Source organism: Anser cygnoides, chromosome 2 (genome assembly GCF_040182565.1).
Source record: "Anser cygnoides isolate HZ-2024a breed goose chromosome 2, Taihu_goose_T2T_genome, whole genome shotgun sequence".
Lineage (NCBI taxonomy): Eukaryota > Metazoa > Chordata > Aves > Anseriformes > Anatidae > Anser > Anser cygnoides.
In genome coordinates, this window is record NC_089874.1 from 39,440,078 (window position 1) to 39,459,921 (window position 19,844).

At 35.8% G+C, this 19,844-nt stretch overlaps 1 protein-coding gene across 2 annotated transcripts in view; it reads left to right on the forward strand.

The window, feature by feature from the left end:
- The window catches only part of KAT2B (lysine acetyltransferase 2B), a 44,389-nt gene extending 24,545 nt beyond the window's left edge, over positions 1-19,844 (forward strand). The window contains exons 9-18 of one of the 2 annotated variants that reach the window (XM_066991883.1): positions 887-1,023; positions 2,420-2,628; positions 5,734-5,860; positions 8,965-9,075; positions 10,732-10,875; positions 13,909-14,023; positions 14,778-14,814; positions 15,087-15,150; positions 15,244-15,328; positions 17,830-19,844. In XM_066991883.1, the coding sequence (XP_066847984.1) occupies positions 887-1,023; positions 2,420-2,628; positions 5,734-5,860; positions 8,965-9,075; positions 10,732-10,875; positions 13,909-14,023; positions 14,778-14,814; positions 15,087-15,150; positions 15,244-15,328; positions 17,830-18,023 (1,223 nt within the window). In that variant the 3' untranslated portion in view covers positions 18,024-19,844. The remainder of the gene's footprint in view (positions 1-886; positions 1,024-2,419; positions 2,629-5,733; positions 5,861-8,964; positions 9,076-10,731; positions 10,876-13,908; positions 14,024-14,777; positions 14,815-15,086; positions 15,151-15,243; positions 15,329-17,829) is intronic. The other variant, XM_066991884.1, reaches the window with a different exon arrangement.

Here is a 19,844-nt window from a genome sequence, read left to right on the forward strand (position 1 = left end):
TATCATATCTATTAGTCCTTGGTGGATGTTTTTTCACAAATTTGTTTAGTTAGTTGCTTTTGCTATATTACATGTTGGTTTGCAGTTCGTAGTGCAGTTAATAATTAACATGGTATATTTTGATTTGGAAACTTCATATGGATTTTCTAAGTCAAACATGTATGACGTCAGACTGTATATGCTGCTTGGTATACAAAAACGATGAAAAAAACCCTATAATGGATACTTAATTCCAGTGAATCAAAAAATGGGATTTCATATTATCTGAAAGTACGTGCTGTAATATGTATTGATCCCTGATCCTCCAGTGGTAATTTTGCCTGATAGACTATACATGTTATGCATGTGTTGAGTTCAAAGTGTTATCAGTAGCTAGTTACATATTATAACCGCTCAAGGTAACAGTAGAAGGATGACACTTTATTAATATAGGGCAGTTTGATGGAAAGGCAAAGGTTTTCTGTATTGTGTGTGCAGCAGTAACATTGATCTTGCCCCAGCATTCATCATAACAAAGAAATGGAGTCTGAAATAACTTACGTATTGCTTAGCTCAGTACTTCTTCACCCATGATGCTTGATTTGTTTAAGACTTTGAACAGCTGATGCTGTTCAGGTGTTCTGCGGATATGTACTAGCAGACTTCCTGGCATATTAGTATTTAAGATGCAAATTTCTCTCCTGCCCATAAAAAAGAACTGTAAATCCTAGCTCCTTATCAGAAAACAATTAATTAGGAAAGCAATTAACCTTCTGCTTATATCTGAGAACATCTAAACTGGTCCACAGTTGTGGTCTGCTTCCTCATTGCTGGTTTCACAAATACAATGATTAAGCTGTCTGTGACAGTTTGGTCATTTCTAATTTGTCCTGGTTTTGTTTTATAGGGGAAAAAAGAAAAAATAATGAACCTTATTCTCTGGAGGATTCAAAAAGACCAAGAATTGTAGGAGATATTCCTATTGAGTTAATCAACGAAGTCATGTCAACAATTACAGATCCAGCAGCAATGCTTGGGCCAGAGGTGAGGAATGCAGAGATCTGGTCTGTCTGTAAATGGTCTATTTAAAATAAATGTTCCATGTGAATAAAATATGAAAAGCTAAAAGTCCACAAAACTTACCATGCTGTCAGTAAGAGAAATACAGACTTTGAGAGGATATGTTTAGGTAAGCAAGAAGTATTGATGAAATGTATCATTAACATGAAGAATAATTCTACATTTTTTTAATGCTTTGTTACTGTTTTTAAAGAGACTTGGAAACTAGTGATACTGAGGAAGCTGATCCCAGTTTATTCTGTAAGGTACTTTTGTTGCAGGACAATTCTAGAGTATGCTTTTTGTTGTTAATCATAGATGTAGCTCATTAGACAAGGTAAGTTAGGTTCAAATCTTGCAGAAGAATGAAAGACACAAATTTAAATCTTCTGTCTAGTGCGGGAGAGCCAAGCTAAGCAGTTATTTGCTCTTTCTTCCACAGTTGCTCTTTTTTTTCTTCTGCTGGAAGAGAAAAACAGAATTGCAGAATTGTGCCATGTACAGAATTGCTTGCTTTTTTTTTTTTTTTTGGCTGGCTTTTCCTCCTTCTGTTCCCTTTGCCAGACTGTTTTGCCAGCAGCTCTTGTTTGCCAAGGTTTAGCTAGAGTGTGATGAAGATTTGGATCCACCTACATTTCTTGCTCAAACTATATAACGTGACTTATGGCTCTGCATATTTACAAGTGCTATGCCAGTCTGGATGTTGAGACTGGCAGTGACTAGAAACCCAGCAGCCAAACTTTGCTCTAAAAAGTAAACAGTATGTGCATGCGGAGATGTTTTGGCATTCTAAAATGATCTTGAAAAAAAGTTAAATAAGTTGTCTGTATGAATTTAATCTCCATGCAAATATACATATGCAATTGCCAGATATGTAACAACAAGATCAGTAGGAATTAAAATGTTCCTTTTTGTTGTTGTTGTTCTTATGACAGTGGTGTAGGTAGTGGAAAGCTCTGCTGAAAGGAAAAGGAAATACTATGCCTGCACTGCTGTTAAAATCTGTGATTTGCAATATGTGTAGGCAAGTCCATTACTACTTCTGTCCAAGCTAGCTAGGCTAAAGAAAATGTGATTTTCAACTGGATGAGTTCTCTCCCCCATCAAGTTTTGGAACTTGTTGAGATATAACCATCACTTTTGCTAAATAATCATGAGAAGAAGCTTAAATAAGCTTTTGTATACTGTAGTGAAGACTTTATATCACGCTTATTTGGTGATGTCACTTCTGCTGCTAAAAAAAAAAAGTAATTGTTGGTAGCTCTATTTTTGTAAAAAGACGGCTTGAGAAAAGAGGGGTTTTGTTTGTTCCTTAAGGCTTTTTCATGAGAGGATGTGAAATCTACAAAATGCGATTATGTTCCTCTTTTATGTCATATAGACCAACTTCCTCTCAGCACATTCGGCTCGGGATGAGGCAGCGAGGCTGGAGGAGCGCAGGGGAGTGATTGAGTTCCACGTGGTTGGGAACTCCCTGAACCAGAAGCCAAACAAGAAGATCATGATGTGGCTGGTTGGTTTGCAGAATGTATTTTCTCATCAGCTGCCTCGAATGCCGAAGGAGTACATCACACGCTTGGTCTTTGATCCGTGAGTACCACTGGAGAGGAGTTTTGAGGGTGAGATGGAGAGAGCACGGTGCTTGTTGAAGGCAGCAGTGTAGGAATAGGCCAGCAGTCCAGGTGATGTGGAGGGGACCTTTTCCCCTATTACACTTTTCCCACCTCTTCAAGCCACAGTAAGTCCTGGCTAGTCTAGCTGGTCACTAAATACCATTTTGGTGGCTGTATTAATGACAAGTGGTGTGTCGTTGTGGTAAGTGGACTCCTACATATGTTGTACTTATGAACGTTAGAACTGAAAGTCAGAAAATAGTTGTGGCGTTCATTAGTGGTTTCTGGGTCCATACTAATTTGCAGACTGCTTCATCCTCTGTCTTTGGAGACTGTGAACCAAATGGCAGAGAGATTGAAGGCTTTTCATAGAAGAAGAACAAGAAGAACATAAGGGATTTATGAAGAACAGCATTTATGTCAACATGGGAGAAAGATTAGAATCACTTCTCACAAGAGTGCTTTGCTTTTCTCTTTATTAGTGCGAGCTTCCCATCTTGCTTTGGGTACAGCTCTACACCACAGGCACTTGAAAAGAGATGCATTGGCTGTAGCAGCATCCACAGGTTGCATGGGTCCTTCACCCACCCTAGTGTTCTGATGAATTGTGCTCAAGGAGGAAAGGGAGGATCTTTTCCATGTTCATGGCTATTTAAGCTCTGCCCCTTCTGATTTTTATATTCCATTTAGTTTTTGCCTTATGTATTTTTTCTTTTTCTTTTTTTTTTTTTTTCCTGTTTACAACATTCTTTTGCTATTGATTTTAACCCTTTGCAGTCTCAAGACTGTCAGGTATCAATCTTCTTCTTTTTGCTCAACACACTGAGGATCTTTCTTGCCCTGCCATTTACTTCACCTTCTCTTCACAAGTGTCCACTTTTTCACTATTGTGTTTCTTGCAGAGCCTATGCCTATTTACTCCCAGTCAGTTTGTTTTCCCAGAATTTCTGAGCGTGAGTGATCCATGTCCAACAATAGCCAAGGGGCCCGCTGTGCTGACTGCAGCACTTTGCAGTGGAGCATGCCTGTAGGCTCATTGTTGTATGTCGGCAGGCACCTCAGGAGGAGCTCTGCCTGAGCCGATCTCAGCCAGCTGCCCAGCCTGGTTGTTGGTAGAGCCTGCCTCCACCACCAGTGATATCAGCTGCTGTCTCTATGCCCAATATTGTAGCTGCAGCAGTTATGAAAACATTTCTGGAACCATTTCCTCTACTTTTAGGCTTGATAGCATTTCCCTCTGCGTTACTCTCTCAGTGCCAACAAACTGCTGCTGCAGGCTCCATGCAGTCCCTGAAGCCTAGGCAGCCCAGTGCTGTGGACTGTTGGCCAGGACTTCAGTCACCAAGCACAGGAGGCCAATCCTGGGGCCTTCTCCTGGGCTCCTCAGATAGGAACAGCACTGTCCTTGTGAGGGCCAGCACCAGTCCAGATTCTTTTCCCCTCTCCTATGTTGGGGTAAGTGTTGCTCAGCTGTGAGGCAGAGACAGCACTGGGATCTTAGTTTAGGAATCTTATTAGCACTGTGATCTCAAGCAGAGGCTACTGGTTGAAGAATACAGGTTTCCCAATAACTAAACGTCAAGACAAATTGTGAAGTAATGGTGTTTAGCCATGACCTTCTCCCATATTTCTCTAGCTCCTCCTTTATTGGGAAAGACTCTTCTCCTAGGCTGAGAGGAACTGCTGGCAATTAAAGTGCTCTTCAGTACAGATAAGTCTGGAGAGCAGTCTGTGCTTGAGAAAGAGTTATGGATATTGCTACAGCAAGAAAATGCCCTATGTGCCTTTGGTAAACAGTTGACCCAAAGGAAGCAAAGCACATAGCCTGGACACCTTAGAAACCCATTAGCTGCCAAGATGTTTAGGGACACATGCTGGAGACCTACACTAAGTAGTGGGTACACACAAACCTGCATCAGGTACGGGGTACTGGAGTCCAACAGTTCTCTTCCCACATTAATGTACTTATTATTTATTACCTATTATTTATTAATTACTTAATTACTATATTTATTATATCTTGTTATTTATTACTTATTATATATTTTACTACATACTATCATATTATAATAATTACGTATTTATTATCAGTTGTTAGTGTACTTACTATTGCCTTTGTTCTGATTTCCAAAGTGGCCATCCTTACTGAATCTTGCTGCTTAAAAATTCAAACAGGAAGAAACAAAATTAAAAGCACAAGCTACTGTATTGCTGCTTTCATTCCACAAATAAAAAGCACTAAATAAGTACAAGAAGAATGTATACAGTGTATAAAATCTACTTCAACAGTGGCATACTGTTGAAAATATAACTACTTTTCAGACTACTGTTTTTTAGTGCCAACACCCCTCTCCCCCCCAAGATGCCTTCCCTAAATTTGCTGTATTGATTATATAATTTATATGATACTGTGTATTGTGTCTTGAATAAGCTGGAGAACAGGTGCCATGTAAATCTTTCCAGACCTTGAAGATGACACTAAAATTCTTGACCCTTGACATAAGAGTTCAAATTGCACCTTGTATCTTTTCTGGCAGTAAGTGTAAGTGCAACAGAAATGGATATTTATTCTGGTCTCGATTCCACTAGGAATGGGTGATTAGAAATATGAAATATAATTTCTTGCTTGATTAGCTGTGTTAGAAACTGATAACTTTGCTATACAGACTTCATGCAAGGAAACAAGAATCCCTTAGAAAGGACTTACTGTCCTGTAACTCCATTAATTTCTAATTTAGTCAGGCTAAAAATCATCCTGAGAACAGCTCAGTGGCACAACTGTCAGGAATAGAGTCAATGAAAGCAATGCAACTCATATTTATTGGCATTACCCTAGTACCTAGGAGTACTTGGCAAGGCTAGGGGACCTTGCTACATGAATGATGAATTTTATGGTAAACTCAAAGCATGATATTAAATTAGAAACTCTTTTTTAGATACAAACAGCTAATGTAAAGGTAACATATACAATTACAGTATCATCATGGAAAGAAGTGAATCAAGCTTCTGAAAAAAAGGAGGGTAATGGCACATGATGTACTATGTACATGAATTAAAGAGACTGTTATTTTTGTCTCCTCAGGAAACACAAGACCCTTGCATTAATAAAAGATGGTCGTGTTATTGGTGGTATCTGCTTCCGAATGTTCCCCTCCCAAGGATTTACAGAGATTGTTTTCTGTGCTGTGACTTCCAATGAACAAGTTAAGGTAATAATAACCCTCCACTACAGTTTATTAAATACATTTGAGTTCCATTCACCACTTCATATTCTCCTAATTTTGCTAGTCACATTGGATATACTGAGCTACCAAACAGAAATAGGATTTGAAAGATACAGTGATTTTGAATATACTATGGAAAACCTAAACATATGTACAGATTTAGAATCATTACAATAATAGTAGGATTATTTGCTAAGAAAAAACACAAATAAAATCTTCCTCAAAACAGAAATAGTGTTAGTTTTTCTCCTGTTCTTGGACTATTCACTCCTTTGTCTTCAGCAATTGTCTCTCAGTGTAGAGTAACACCTCATGGTTGGCTGAAATAAGTACGGTTTGTATGTGATTGTAATTTATGTTCAATCACTTTATTGGGTTACACAACTTCAATGAAAATGTGATATATCAAAGAAATTAGGTATAGTTATGCACCTCAAAATAAAACCACGCTATTCTGTAGGCTCTTTTTTGAGTCAATTTCACAAAATATTCTCAGAGCTGAGCATTAGCTGTTACGTTGAAAGAATGTAGAGCACTATAAATATATAGGAGATTAAACTCCCTTTCCCTAGGGCTACAGATAGATCTACTGTAAGTATCTCATTGAGGATTTTGCCTTTAGATGGTGCTGTAGCTACATGTTTTTCAGTTGAAACCGTTACAGCTGAGATGTGGATTAATTTAGAGTTTGTAGCACTTGAACAGGTGGAAACTGTGTGCAAGCCTGACAACTTTTAGTTCTTGGGTTATATTTAATTTTATACAATTCTAGTGTTAGAGAGGAACATTCCCACGTACATAGCAATCACCTGTCATAAAAATATTTGAAGTGTTTTAGCAAATATGAGCAATAACAGATCTTGCTTTAGGTATGTCTATTCAATGCTTAAATAAATCGTAAAAGGTGTTTTCATTAAATTAAAACAACGAAACACGCTACACAAGTTAAGATGCCAAAGCTGTGTTTTGATTCTCAAGGGCTAACATTTCAGAATATAATGAAAGAAAAAATCTGATTCCTCAGAGTGCCTGGCTAGGTTGCAGATGCACACATAATTCACAATTTCTTCTGTTACCTTTTGGGTGCCTCATGGTTTGTGAAGTTCAGTTGATTACTTCTGAAAATTGGCCTTCCCACATTCCTTTCTGAGCAAGATGACCCCCAACAGCAGAAAACTGAAAAGAACAAAACAAACAACCATGTTCACCCATGGGCGTCACTGCAAACTCTTGGGAAAAATAAACTCATATTTTAATTTATTTTGAGTCTGGAGCAAGAAATATGGATCAAGTTTTGCTTTATATGTGATCTTTAAAAGTCAAATTGTTTTTGAGAAAGTCTGGTATCATGTTATAAAATTGTTTTAAATTTTACCATACCTAACTCAGTTTCCCTTTAAAATTGTTAGATTTTGACAAGCATTTGTGAGAATGAATAAATCCCGTGAAGGTTGTGGAAATAATAGATCAACTGAAAATATTTGAGTTAATTGTCATTGTAATTGCTGGAATTTCTTAGAGGTAAAAAGATGACATTTGCTGTTAGAGCTTAGCTGTCTTAGAATTACTGAAATAAATTGCAATGGTTCGGGTGTAAATAAAAGGTCAGTCTCATACGCTGTTCCTTTCATCCTGTTGATGAGAAGGGAAGTGAAATGCTTGGATGGTTCAGGTACTTGCATTTAAGGAAAACATTTTTCATTAAAATTTTTCATTCAGACTGTCCTCTTTGAGTTCTCAAATTTGCAGTTAGAAAGCCTGTTCATTCTCTTGAGCACTTCTGAGTTCTAAGAAATGCTGTGCCATTTAACATGTCGTCAGTCATCAAAACACTTCTTTGTATTTGATGCATAACTTCTGCCACTTTAACAAATGAGCATATGACTGTAAAAACTTCCTCAAATTCAGAAGAACTTATTTTTACACACACGAGGCTTCATTTTGAATATGAGGTCTGAACACCAGACGTTCCAGACACTACCTGGATTAACACACTAATTTTGTACCTAGAGAGGCAGGCTTTTCAAAAATATGTCATTATGAAATTTTTGTGCTGAGCTTCAGCACTTACCTAACTTGCTTTTATCTGGCTGTTTCCATGTTTGAGGCTATTAAATTGTTAATTGGAAGCATGTATTTTCTAATTTATTTTTCTGTTTTACATATAGAAGTAAAAATTTCATACAAAATATTCCATGTATATTTGTATAAATATCCAGTCATTCTCCATGATGTTAAAATTTGAATATATGCAGGAACAACACATTATTATGTGTTTTCCTGTCTGTTTCACATTTCTTAACACACAGCAGAAGGGCAACACTATAGCTTACTTGGAACTGTGAATAAAAGGAACCTTTTGTTTACTTTGGGTTGAATGAAAATGGAAATTATTCTTGTGTACAGTCAAAAGGTATAGCTATTTATTTGATTGGGAACTCAATAATTTTCTGCTGCTTATTATGGTAATAACTGTTTCAAAATTTCATTTTATACCCTATGATCCATTCAGATGATGAAATCTTTGAGGCAGAAGCTTTTTCTGCAGGTGCACATAACTCAGAAAAATAGAGGCCTCATGTCAGAGTGGGTTCCCCTAGAAGGAGTCATTCTGACAGTCCCACTGCTTTGCAAATTTGAAGTGACGTGGCAAAGAAAGGATGCTTTGTTATTACAACATACACAGTCCTGTTATTGGTGAAATACGTCTGTTAGTAGATGATAAATAACTTAAGAAAAAAATTATGCACCTTGAGTTGCACCTCCCAGGGCAATGCATCCCTTTAGATGCACACTTTACCCCTAGAGAGAGTCTAGGTTTTGGTCTCTCTTATATTAAAAGCGAATCAGGCAGTAGAAGCTGTGATATTTTGTTCCTTGTTGGGTCACAAAGATACCTTTACAAGGCTGAAAACAGTTTGATCCTGAGTATAGCTTACCAAGTTACTTATGACAAAATCTTTAAAACAGGATCTAGAGGAAATGCTGCATTTTGAAAACCAGTCTGTAATAACTCTTAGTCCACAGTTTCTAATATGTGCAGTCTTCAAAGGCTTCATGATGGATTTTTGCTCCTATGTTTCACACAGGGTTATGGAACTCACCTAATGAACCATCTGAAGGAGTACCACATCAAACATAACATCCTCAACTTCCTCACATACGCAGATGAATATGCTATTGGCTACTTCAAAAAACAAGTAAGTCAATCTAAGAAATTACTTGGCACAAGAAGTCAGCATCTAGCAGTGACTGAACCGAACAAATAGATACAGTAAACTAGTTGATTAAAAATGCGTAGTGTGATTTTAAGTGTATATTTTAAATCTATAAAATGTACTTTGTGTTTATTTTCTGTAATGATATTGGCATATAATGCACTTTATTTTGAAGGAATCATCTGAATATAAGAGTATTGTATCACTACATGATGTAGCCTATCATATGTCAAGTCTTAAAAAGTCAGATATAGGTTAGCTGCTTCTGGACTTCATTCACTTTCTTCACTGATTCTAGAAGTATAAAGAAGGACCATACATACCCGCAACAAACTAGAATTTACCTGAACTCATGCTCATAGCTGCTCCTGCTGGTATGAAGCATGATGTTCAAGTGCAAGAAAGCTTGTGATGTCTAATCTGTCAAATAGGTTCGATAGATAAAACAAGCATCAACTATCTAGTCAGAGGATAAAGCAAAGTTGGAGTAAGATTTTTCTCAGAGAGAAAATCTTACAGCAATAGGACTAGGGGCAACAGACACAAGATAGAACGTGGGAAATTGCAAATAAGGATTTTTATCCTTACCTTTTATACCATAAGGACGGTGAAATGGAAAATGCTGCCTAGAGAGATTGTGGAACTTCCATTCTTGGAAAGTCTTCAAAACTGAACACAGACCTGAGCACGCAGATCTGATGAGACCTGCTCTGATCAGGAGTGGGGCTAGATGACCTCCACAAGCCCCTTCCAGTCTGAGCCATTCTATGATTCTGTTCACAGAACTGGTACAATTCATTCTTTACACATACAACATGAATTAAAGGATGGGTTTGTGATTCTATTATCATACCTGTGCAGACAGACTCCTTTTCACCTCTGAAATGTCCCTTCACAAATTTGAAGTTGCTTAGTCTCCGAGTAAGTCTGAAGCCTCTGATTATAAATGGTGAGGCAGAAATCCTGGTTGGGTTCCTTTTATTATTATTATTATTTGTTGCTGTTGTTTTTTAAAACCCAGGTTTCATAGATATCACTGCAACAGAAGAATAAAATGTAGCCCAAGTGAGAGTCTTACTATGTATTTTAGTGTCTTGATTAACACTTTTGTCTCTTTCTTATTCATTTAACTTAGAATTGTATGAAGACTCTAATATAACTTCGGAACTTTTAATAGGATGTGTTATTTTTTTCCATTTGAAATACAAAAGTGAAAATTATATATATATATTTTTTCTGACACTTTGATGTTACTGTAATCTTTGGACAAAGGTTTCGTTGACTTCAACATTGACTTTTCTTGCTTAATGACTTAGAGGACTGGCATACTTTAATATTAAAATGCCAAAGTTTTGGAAATGTGTCTGTAGTAAAAATATTTTCCTCCATCTCTTTATCTCCCATACCTCCCTCTTCTCCCTGTATATATATAAGCAATTAACTGTTCTTGTATAAAGTAACTTCCATAAGAAGGTGTTTGCAGCACTGTGAGCCTTGATCTGTAACTCTTTCCATTATATTATCTGTATTTTATTTTAACATTATGATGAATTTAGTTCTAAATCATCATAGCTTTCTAATTAAAAAAAATTAAAAAGAAGATGGCATAATAATAACTTAAGTTTATTTCTTCTTCAGGGTTTCTCCAAAGATATTAAAGTACCAAAAGCAAAATATGTTGGCTACATCAAGGATTATGAAGGTGCCACATTAATGGGATGTGAATTAAATCCAAGGATCCCCTACACGGAATTTTCTGTTATTATTAAAAAGCAAAAGGAGGTAAAGGCTGAAATGAAGCACTGAACATAATCACTTCTTTAGATGTTTAGAAATACTGTTTAGAAACAGTGTAGCTAGTGTCAGGTTTTCTCTATTGTTCTCTTAAGTGCTTTAAACATTGGAGTGCATATTTTAAATTTGAGTAATACTTTTAATCATGTCTCAGTGCCATAATTTTGCAGTTTAAGAATTATGTTCTACCTTACTGGCTTGGGGTAAGAAATGTTGAAAAGTAATGATATTTTGAGTAGTATTTAGTAGCTAATTTTATTCATTATAGATAACAGATTTTTTCTGAGACTTCCTGTATTTGTTCTGCAGTTTTCTGATATTGTTGACTTCTTTCTGTCCCCCCCACCCTCTGAATCACACTAATGTTCATGAGGGTAACTTTTGAACAAGGTGTTTGTACTATGTCCTGTATTTACTTGAAAGAAAGTCCCTTCCCCCCCCCAAAAAAAAAGTTCCAGGTTGTCCCTTTGAAGCTAATGTGGGGTGTCTTTTATTTATTCTATCATAATTTTTCATATAATAACACAATTTTCTAGCAAAATAATTATGACATTTCCAGTTGTGTTTAAATACCTTCCTGTTTAAATGCCTTCTTGGGTATTTAAAGAAATTGAAATTACAAGTTTAACTTTATTCTTTCGAAGGTTATTAAAATTCATTTTTTTTCCTGTGAAAATGTTTATTTATATAACAATCATTGTCCAGTAGAACTATTCAGCCCATGCTAGCAGAAAGAAAGTATCTGAGGGCTATGCGTTTAGTTTGCTTCTCTCTGGTGACCAAGGATAGGACACAATGGCATGAAGCTGTATCTGCGGAAGTTCACACTGGATATTAGGACAAGATCCTTCATTGAGAGGGTGGTCAGGCATTGGAACAGGCTTTCTAGGGAAGTGATCGTGGCACTGAGCTTGCCAGAGTTCACAAAGTGTTTGGACAATGCTCTCAGAAATATGGTTTAATTTTAAGGTAGTCCTGTGCTGAGCCAGGAGTTGGACTTGATGATCCTGATAGGTCCCTTCCAATTCAGGATATTCTATGATTTTAGTTTACATTTTTTTTTTAACTTCACTTATTAGGTCGGCTTTAATAACTAAAGTCCATATAGCACAGATCATGATTTTTACCTCTCATTTCTGCTTGGTTGGGTTACTCTTCAGATCCCAGTCTTCTTCCAGACCTATCACCTTCCCTTCAGGGATGGGATGTTATTGGGGTGGGCACGTAGTGGACTAGTAGTCTTTTAAAGTGGCTTGTCTGAGACATACCTAATGGCAGTGGAAACATGTAGCTTCCAAAAACTGAAGTTAGTTTTGAAGTTACAACACATTCTTCACTCTCTTATTTGGTGTGCATTCCATGTTGTCCCAATCAGTTGGAGACATTCTCCTTGGAGATGAAGTGCCTTGATCCTCTGGACATCCCATGTCTACTATTATCAGAAAGCAAGCTGTTATTATACAGTGGTCTATGACTGCTATTGTATCTTCTCTGAGAATAAATATACAATCCTCTGAATTGTATTTTAGGATTGCTTGTTGGATATTCAAAACACAGATTAGGCTTTATTATTCTTTCTGTTCCAAGGAAATTTAGAAATAGCCCTCACAGTCTGCAGTTTTATCATGTTCACCTTTCTAGTCAAATCAAAAGCAATGAAGATGATTTGTGGACATACATAAAGTTTTGAATGTTCCCAGTCTGGATTATGTATTGATTTGTTTAGTTGGTGGTATGGGCCAGTACTGGACATTGGACTTTATTAGTCATGTCTCTTTTAAAAATCAAACTTTTCATGGGTTCTAAACTTTTATTTAAAGAATTAGAGTATATGCCTATGGCTGCCATTGGTAAGTTTGCGCTGTCTGATTTGTAGCTAATTTACATTCATTCTGAAAAATATGAAAAATCCCTTTACACAAAGCTTTGTGACCTGCTGACTTTTAAGTAATCAATGTTACTGACTGAATAGTGCATTTTAATCAGGAAGAGCCAGGAGTTCTTAAATTACAAGATGAGTTTAAGCTGCATTTTACAACTAGTTTGAAGGTATTTTTATGTTATGCTAGAATGTGGCCATGGTGCTGCTGTATGCTGTAGGCCCTTAACATTTGTTACTTCTATTACTTCTATTGAAGGTCTGATTTTTTTCTTTTCATCTTCTTTGAGAGAATATACTATGTGTATGCGAGTAAAGGTGCTTAACAATACATCCGTCTTTACTATTTCCAAAGAAAGAATTCTCTCAGACTCTGTGGTGGTCTGGACAATTTTGCATTTGTTTACTCAGTTTTAAAGTAAGCCATATTGAAAATGACATATTCAGGATACACAAAACTTAGGTAGATGTCTAAGTGTATATCAAAAGCACCATCTCAATTTGCTTAAAATTGAGGTAATGAGATTGCAGAGCCGAACAGAGTTAACCTCTGGACTGGGGAAGCCTTTTCTGTCATTTACAAGTAGAATATTGGTTACAAAGAGTGACATCGATTTTGACTTTCTAAAGATAAAATCTTCAGTAAGAGTATCTGTGACTGATATCTAAGCAGCTCCTACGATTATATAGAGGCTTTGAAACCAACAGTTATTTCTAAAACTTCACAATATGAGCATATATGCTATTGAAATATGTGCATTCAATATGTGCCTTGAAACTTCTGACCAGGAGGTGCAGAAGCAGTCCAAAAGTATCAGCCGTTGCAATTAAAGCCAGTTCCCCAAACCGCTTTCAGGAAATTTCCTTCCCTACATCTGCTGGAACCTGCAGCTTGTGATCAGTACAGCAAGCCATGACTCCTTTTCTTCCCGATCTGTGCCTACCTAGGCATCTGGGAGACTTGCTAACCTCACCTGCAGAATCGGTGTTTGGCCAGGTAGTTTGCCTCTGTTACCAGCTTGGATTTATAAGGGACCATAAGTTCGGGATGTGAATGTTTTCCATTACAGTTTTGCTTTAATCCTCTGGGTTGCTTCTGAACAAATCAACTCCTTTGTGTTTTCTCTGCTGCTTTTTTACAGATCATTAAAAAGCTCATAGAAAGGAAACAAGCTCAGATTCGAAAAGTTTATCCTGGCCTTTCTTGCTTCAAAGATGGAGTACGACAGATTCCTATAGAAAGCATTCCTGGAATTAGTATGTATCAACCTCTTTTAATGTAGAACAGAAGCAGAACAACCCAAGAAAGGTTAAAAATAGAAATACTAATATAGTCACATATTTCTTTTTGATTAATATGTAATTGTTTTTTAGTCTGTCAATTTGATACCTGTGAAGGTTGTTGCATTTTCATCACAATTGCTGCCTTCAGTACTCCTGTAGGCATCCCAGGGTGATGATTCTTTATGTACATGTGTTTAATTTTATTTACATCAGATCCCTCTTTGATTTGTATCACAATATAGTCAGAAATTTCCCTCTGTCACCACTGATGTGCTGCACTCCTGTACAAGAATGAATTCTGTGCTAAACATGGACGTAGAACAGGACAAAAACAGAAATAGAACATCTAAGTATCTTTTTTTTTCCTCAGCTGTGTTTTTTCTGCAGTTTATTCTGTGTCCATAGGGAATCAAATGGAATAACTTTGCCATCTTTATTCTTTATAGAGGTTGTGGTAAAATACATGTTGAATTACTTTTAAAAATGGCTGTTTCATATAGGAATATTTTAGAAACTTTTCTGCAGTCTGGAGGGAGGGCCATGCAGGAAACTGAATGGGGCTGTAAGCTAGATTGTAGTGTTTTCTATTAGGAGTACCTTTTATGAAAACAAACCCATTTTACTTTGTCAATGCTGAAATGGCTTATATTTTTAGAGTTGCTATAACTCAGTTAATGTTTTGACCTACTGTAGTTCTCATATAATCTCTCATGCTGTTGGTATACAGGAGAGACTGGCTGGAAACCAAGTGGAAAAGAAAGAGGGTAAGTGCTGAACAGTGAAAAATGGTGAAGCGGACTTGAGATTCTTTTGAGAAAAGTTGTTAAACAAAGACATTTGAAATTTCCTTCCATCTGTTGGAAAATAGATATACAATCTGCCAGGGATGTGTTCTTAAATGTTTTGTTTATTTTATATATATTTTTTTTCCCATGAAATGCTTGAGTTATGGAATTGCTTTTAGTTAAGATGTATATCACAGGAATGAAGATGAGGGATTCAAGTTAATCTTTTTGTATTAATATTTTCTTTCAAGTAAAGAGCCCAAGGATCCAGATCAACTTTACAGCACATTAAAAACTATCCTGCAACAGGTGAAGGTGAGTGTTCTGGTTTATCTTCTGTAAAGACTTTAAAATGATTTCTAATATAGAGTTTCCATATTAGATACCTTACTTTTTTCTTTACCAAAGAGCCATCAAAGCGCTTGGCCCTTCATGGAACCTGTGAAGAGAACAGAAGCTCCTGGATATTATGAAGTTATAAGGTTTCCCATGGGTAATTCCATTAACATTTTTTAAGTATAGAGTTTAAAAATCTTTATAACTGGAGACATAGCAGTCAAATTGTAGTCTGATTGTTTTATGTTAAAAGATATATTACTTGCAGCTGGGTAGCTTGCAGCACTGAAGTGCCAAGAGTACAATGCTGTCATTTGAAAATTTATGACTAGTTTGTGACCTTTGTGAAGCATTCTTGGTGTATACATGTGAAATCTCAGTATACCCTAGAAAGTCCCTAGCGAGCTCTTAAATGATGTAGTCAGCTCAAACTCTCTGGTATTTAGCTGGTTTATGAGTTGTACGAATATGTGGGGTAACTGGTGATTGCATTAACTACGGGTATGTTAAAAAGTCTCTTGGCAAACTTTCAGGAACATCTGAGTGTTTGAATTGCTTTGAAAAATAGATTAAATCTTTCTAAATCACATAAAGAACGCCTTTTCAAAAGTACCAGGGTTTTCTATTTAACCCTTAACAAAGGTCTTGCTTCAATTTAAGTTCAGCAGAATATTTTATTCAACAGATTATATGAATCATTTCTTGTAACTTTTATCTTTGTGTTTTAGATACGCCAAAGTTGTCTGTATTCTTTTTTTTTTTTTTTTTTCCATACAGCTATTTTTTATGCAAGGTTACTTGCAAAGGGAAGTACACAAATGCTGATAGTGTTTTTCTTTGCTTTTGGTGTCTGTCATGTAATTTCTATAACAATTCAGTGCTGTTCTAAACAGATACTTGTTTTGATTGTTATTGCAACAGGTTTAAAACTGAATCCTGGTGTACCTGCATTGTTTATAAAATACCTCCATCTTTCTGATTGCTTTTAATGTTATTAGAGAAGGAAACACAAGTTCATTGCAGACTTCTATCAATCTATTTTGTGAAGGAGTGTTCATGTTGCTTTGTATAGACTCCTACCCTGCATATACCAATTTATGTACTTCATAAAATAGCAGTTGGCTTCCTGTATCCCTGACACAAACATATTTTCTAGCAATGAAGAAAAAGAATGTTGATTACCATCCCTTGGCAGAGTTTTCTTTCTCTGCTTTCCTGAGCAGAGACTAGATCTAGATGGCAATTTAATCTGAATGTATCTTTCAGTAACCACTGGAAAAAATACAAAGAAATTGCTGCCTGGATTGACAAATTCGAAGTAGGAATGCTATCTATCCTATTCTGGCTCAAATTTATTACATTGGATGTGGGGGAAGCAGCTCTCATTTTAGAATTAAGTTGAGGTCTTTGGGTTTAGTTTTCCTTTGTTTCTTTTCCAGCTAAGGAACCCAGCACAACCTGCATTTTGATTCATGATCAACTTCTGCTTTCTTTCTGCTCTCACTGCCAGCATACAGATATTGTACAAAAATCACTCAGACATAATTTCAAATAGGAAAACAAACAAACAAACAAAAAAACACAACACACTGTATTTAAGTGTTCGTTTAGCTGCTTATTTTCAGTAAGTACTGTGGGGTTTGTTTTTTTTTTTCCTTGTCCATCTGCAATATGAAAGTTGTATTTGAGAGGAGGAGCCATACTTTTACTGTAGAGGAGAGTGGCGTAACTGATCAGCCAGGCAATGTCTGCTTTAGGGTGGGCTGAACAGCCTTTTTGGTTCAAGACTATGGGCATACAGTTTAGATGTAGGCACCTACATTTCAGACTTAATGGCAGCTGATTAAACCCTTGCTTTTGCAAAAAAACATGCATCACTAGTAAGTGACAAGTTATATATCATTTTAAGAGGTATCTGAAAGCATTCAGCAAACTTTTTAATAAACTCTTTTGTCAGAGGTATTGCAGAGCATCCAGCAAGCTCTTTTGTCAGTATGACAGGGTTTTCTCTATTTTATCAAAGTGAAATCTCCTTTTAAAAAAAACAAAACCACACCTCATGGGAAATAATCAGGACGTCATAATAACTCAATAGATCACTTTTGTAACTTTACTAAGTTGTAAGGTTTAATTCCTTTGCACTAGAAGTCTTTAGTCTCTGCTTCCTAGCAGTATCTGTTGGCAGAAATTCTCTGTTTCAGCTGTTTCTGTACTGCTTGTAGTACAGACAGATGTCTGTTCTCTCCTGTGTTCGCACAGAAACAGTTAACACATGTTTTGAGATGTCTAAATTCTTTGCTTATATATTCCTCAGGCCTCTTCCAACAGAGTTCACAACAGCTTTGCCTCACAAAGCAGTTAGAGGAGAGTTAGGGACACCTGATACCCACAGGAAACTCAAGACAAATATGAGAACAGAAAAGAATGAGTCTTTAATCTTTTAAAGAAGGAAAAATAAGCTCTACACAAAATCATTACTTAGTTCCAGGGGCTCAACTGATGTTTTTGAAGCTAAAACAGTGACCAAACCATTAAAGCAATTAGAAATTCTAAACCGTAGCTTTGCCATTTTATGTCAAGTGACAAATCAATATAAAGGGATATTGCATACAAGAATATTTGAATCAAACATTGTTAATCTATTTTTTTCCTGTACAGATCTCAAAACAATGAGTGAGCGACTCAAGAATAGGTACTACGTGTCTAAGAAATTATTCATGGCAGACTTGCAGCGAGTCTTTACAAATTGCAGAGAGTACAACCCCCCTGAGAGCGAATACTACAAATGTGCCAATATACTGGAGAAATTCTTCTATACAAAAATTAAAGAAGCCGGATTAATTGACAAGTGACACTGTCTTTTTTTTTTTTTTTTTTTTACAGCTAATCAGTGTGCCTACATCATGGGCAGAGGAAACCATTATATATCAGTTTTGGGACTATAATGTTTCAAAAAACTTCTGTTTAATAATTAGCACTTTTAAAAACCCTTTCAGTTTTGCAAACATGTATTATACTGAAGTTACAAAAATTATTTTATTAAAATGCTTTTTAATATATTTAATTTTTGAAAATTTTTTGTGTGCCCATTATCATATGTTCATATGTTTACCAGCCACAGCCTCAGAAAAATCCTTAAAGTATGGGAAATTGCACATGTTTGGGAATATGAAGAAAATTCCAGGGCAATGAATGTTATAGCTTACCTAATGCAGTAACTATTTGAAAAGTTTTATTATTTTTTTTTTCCAGTAAAAAAGAAAACAGTCAGAAAGAACAACAGTGGGGGGAGGGGGAGGGAACATCTGAAACACTCTTTTCATTATAGAGTCTTTTTATAATATATTATTTTTTAAAATAAAATACTCAGCTGGTTGAGAAGCTGTGAGATAAAAGCAGCCAGTTCTGAAAAAAGAACCTTTGATAGATGCAAGTTTTTCTATTTCTTTTTTTTCTTTTTTTGATAAATATATAACCTGCAAATTGTAATCTCATAACCACTATTTAAAAAAAAAATAAAAATATCTGGCTAGATACGTGATGTCATAATGACTTGGCTTATGCAGGACATAAGTACACAAAATAACTTCAGAGACTCCAATTTAATTATACTAGATTTAATTTTAATTGGTTTAAGAAGATTTAGATATGATGCACTTCATGATCCACTCCATTTACTACTCTTCACTGATAAATTCTTTAGGTTATTCAACAGAGACAAGACTATTGTACACAAAAGTCAATGTATGACAGCTTCTATCCTATATACTTGCTTCTGTGGTAAACTGGATTTTCTACCAAGCTTTATTGTAAATACTTATTAACTGTGATTATTTAGACCCAGGAGCATATTAACATTTTACAATTCATGTTAGCATATCTTCAAATTGGGCACGTTATATATATATATAATATATATATTTTGCTGCTTACACTACATTTTAAGAGGTACACCTAACTTCCTAATGAGGATCATCAGTATAGGCCAAAAAGTTGTCACTTGACGTTTTCTAATTAGAGTTTGTAACTATAACCTATAACTGTTTTTGTGAAAAACAAATTTAATTCTCATTCTTGGTGTTTTATATTTACAGATGATACACTGGTAAAACTCAATAGTTATAAGGCTGAAAAACAAAACATCTATGCTGCATCAAGGAATTTATTCCTGCAAAAGGCCTGTGCAATGTTAAGTCATAAATCAATACAGCTAGTAGATGTCGGAAACTACCTGGAAGTAGTAAATGTGGTATATAAGGTATTCAAAAATGTTAACACTAGAATTGCAACAGTGTTTCACATGAGATTAGTCTGACCTACATTTGGATCTATAACTAAGGTACAGTGAGTTTTTTTTTTTAATAGCCAGTACCAGATGCTATGATCCTTTTTTTGTAGATTGGGCCTACAGATGCACCTGTTAAGCTTGGTATCCTGTGAAATTTTGTTATTTTCAGAGTAGATTTTCTTATTGTCTTTCAATCAGATTGTCTCTTCTATATTGAAACGTTTTCTAATTTAAGAATTAATATTTTCATAGATACTGTGCAATAAAGTTACAGTAGGATATGTGGTTTTGCAAATGCTTTAACAGCTGATGAATTTTACATTTGTAAAATTAATATATTGTATTGGTACAGAATAGTTTTAAATTATATATGTACAAAACCCTA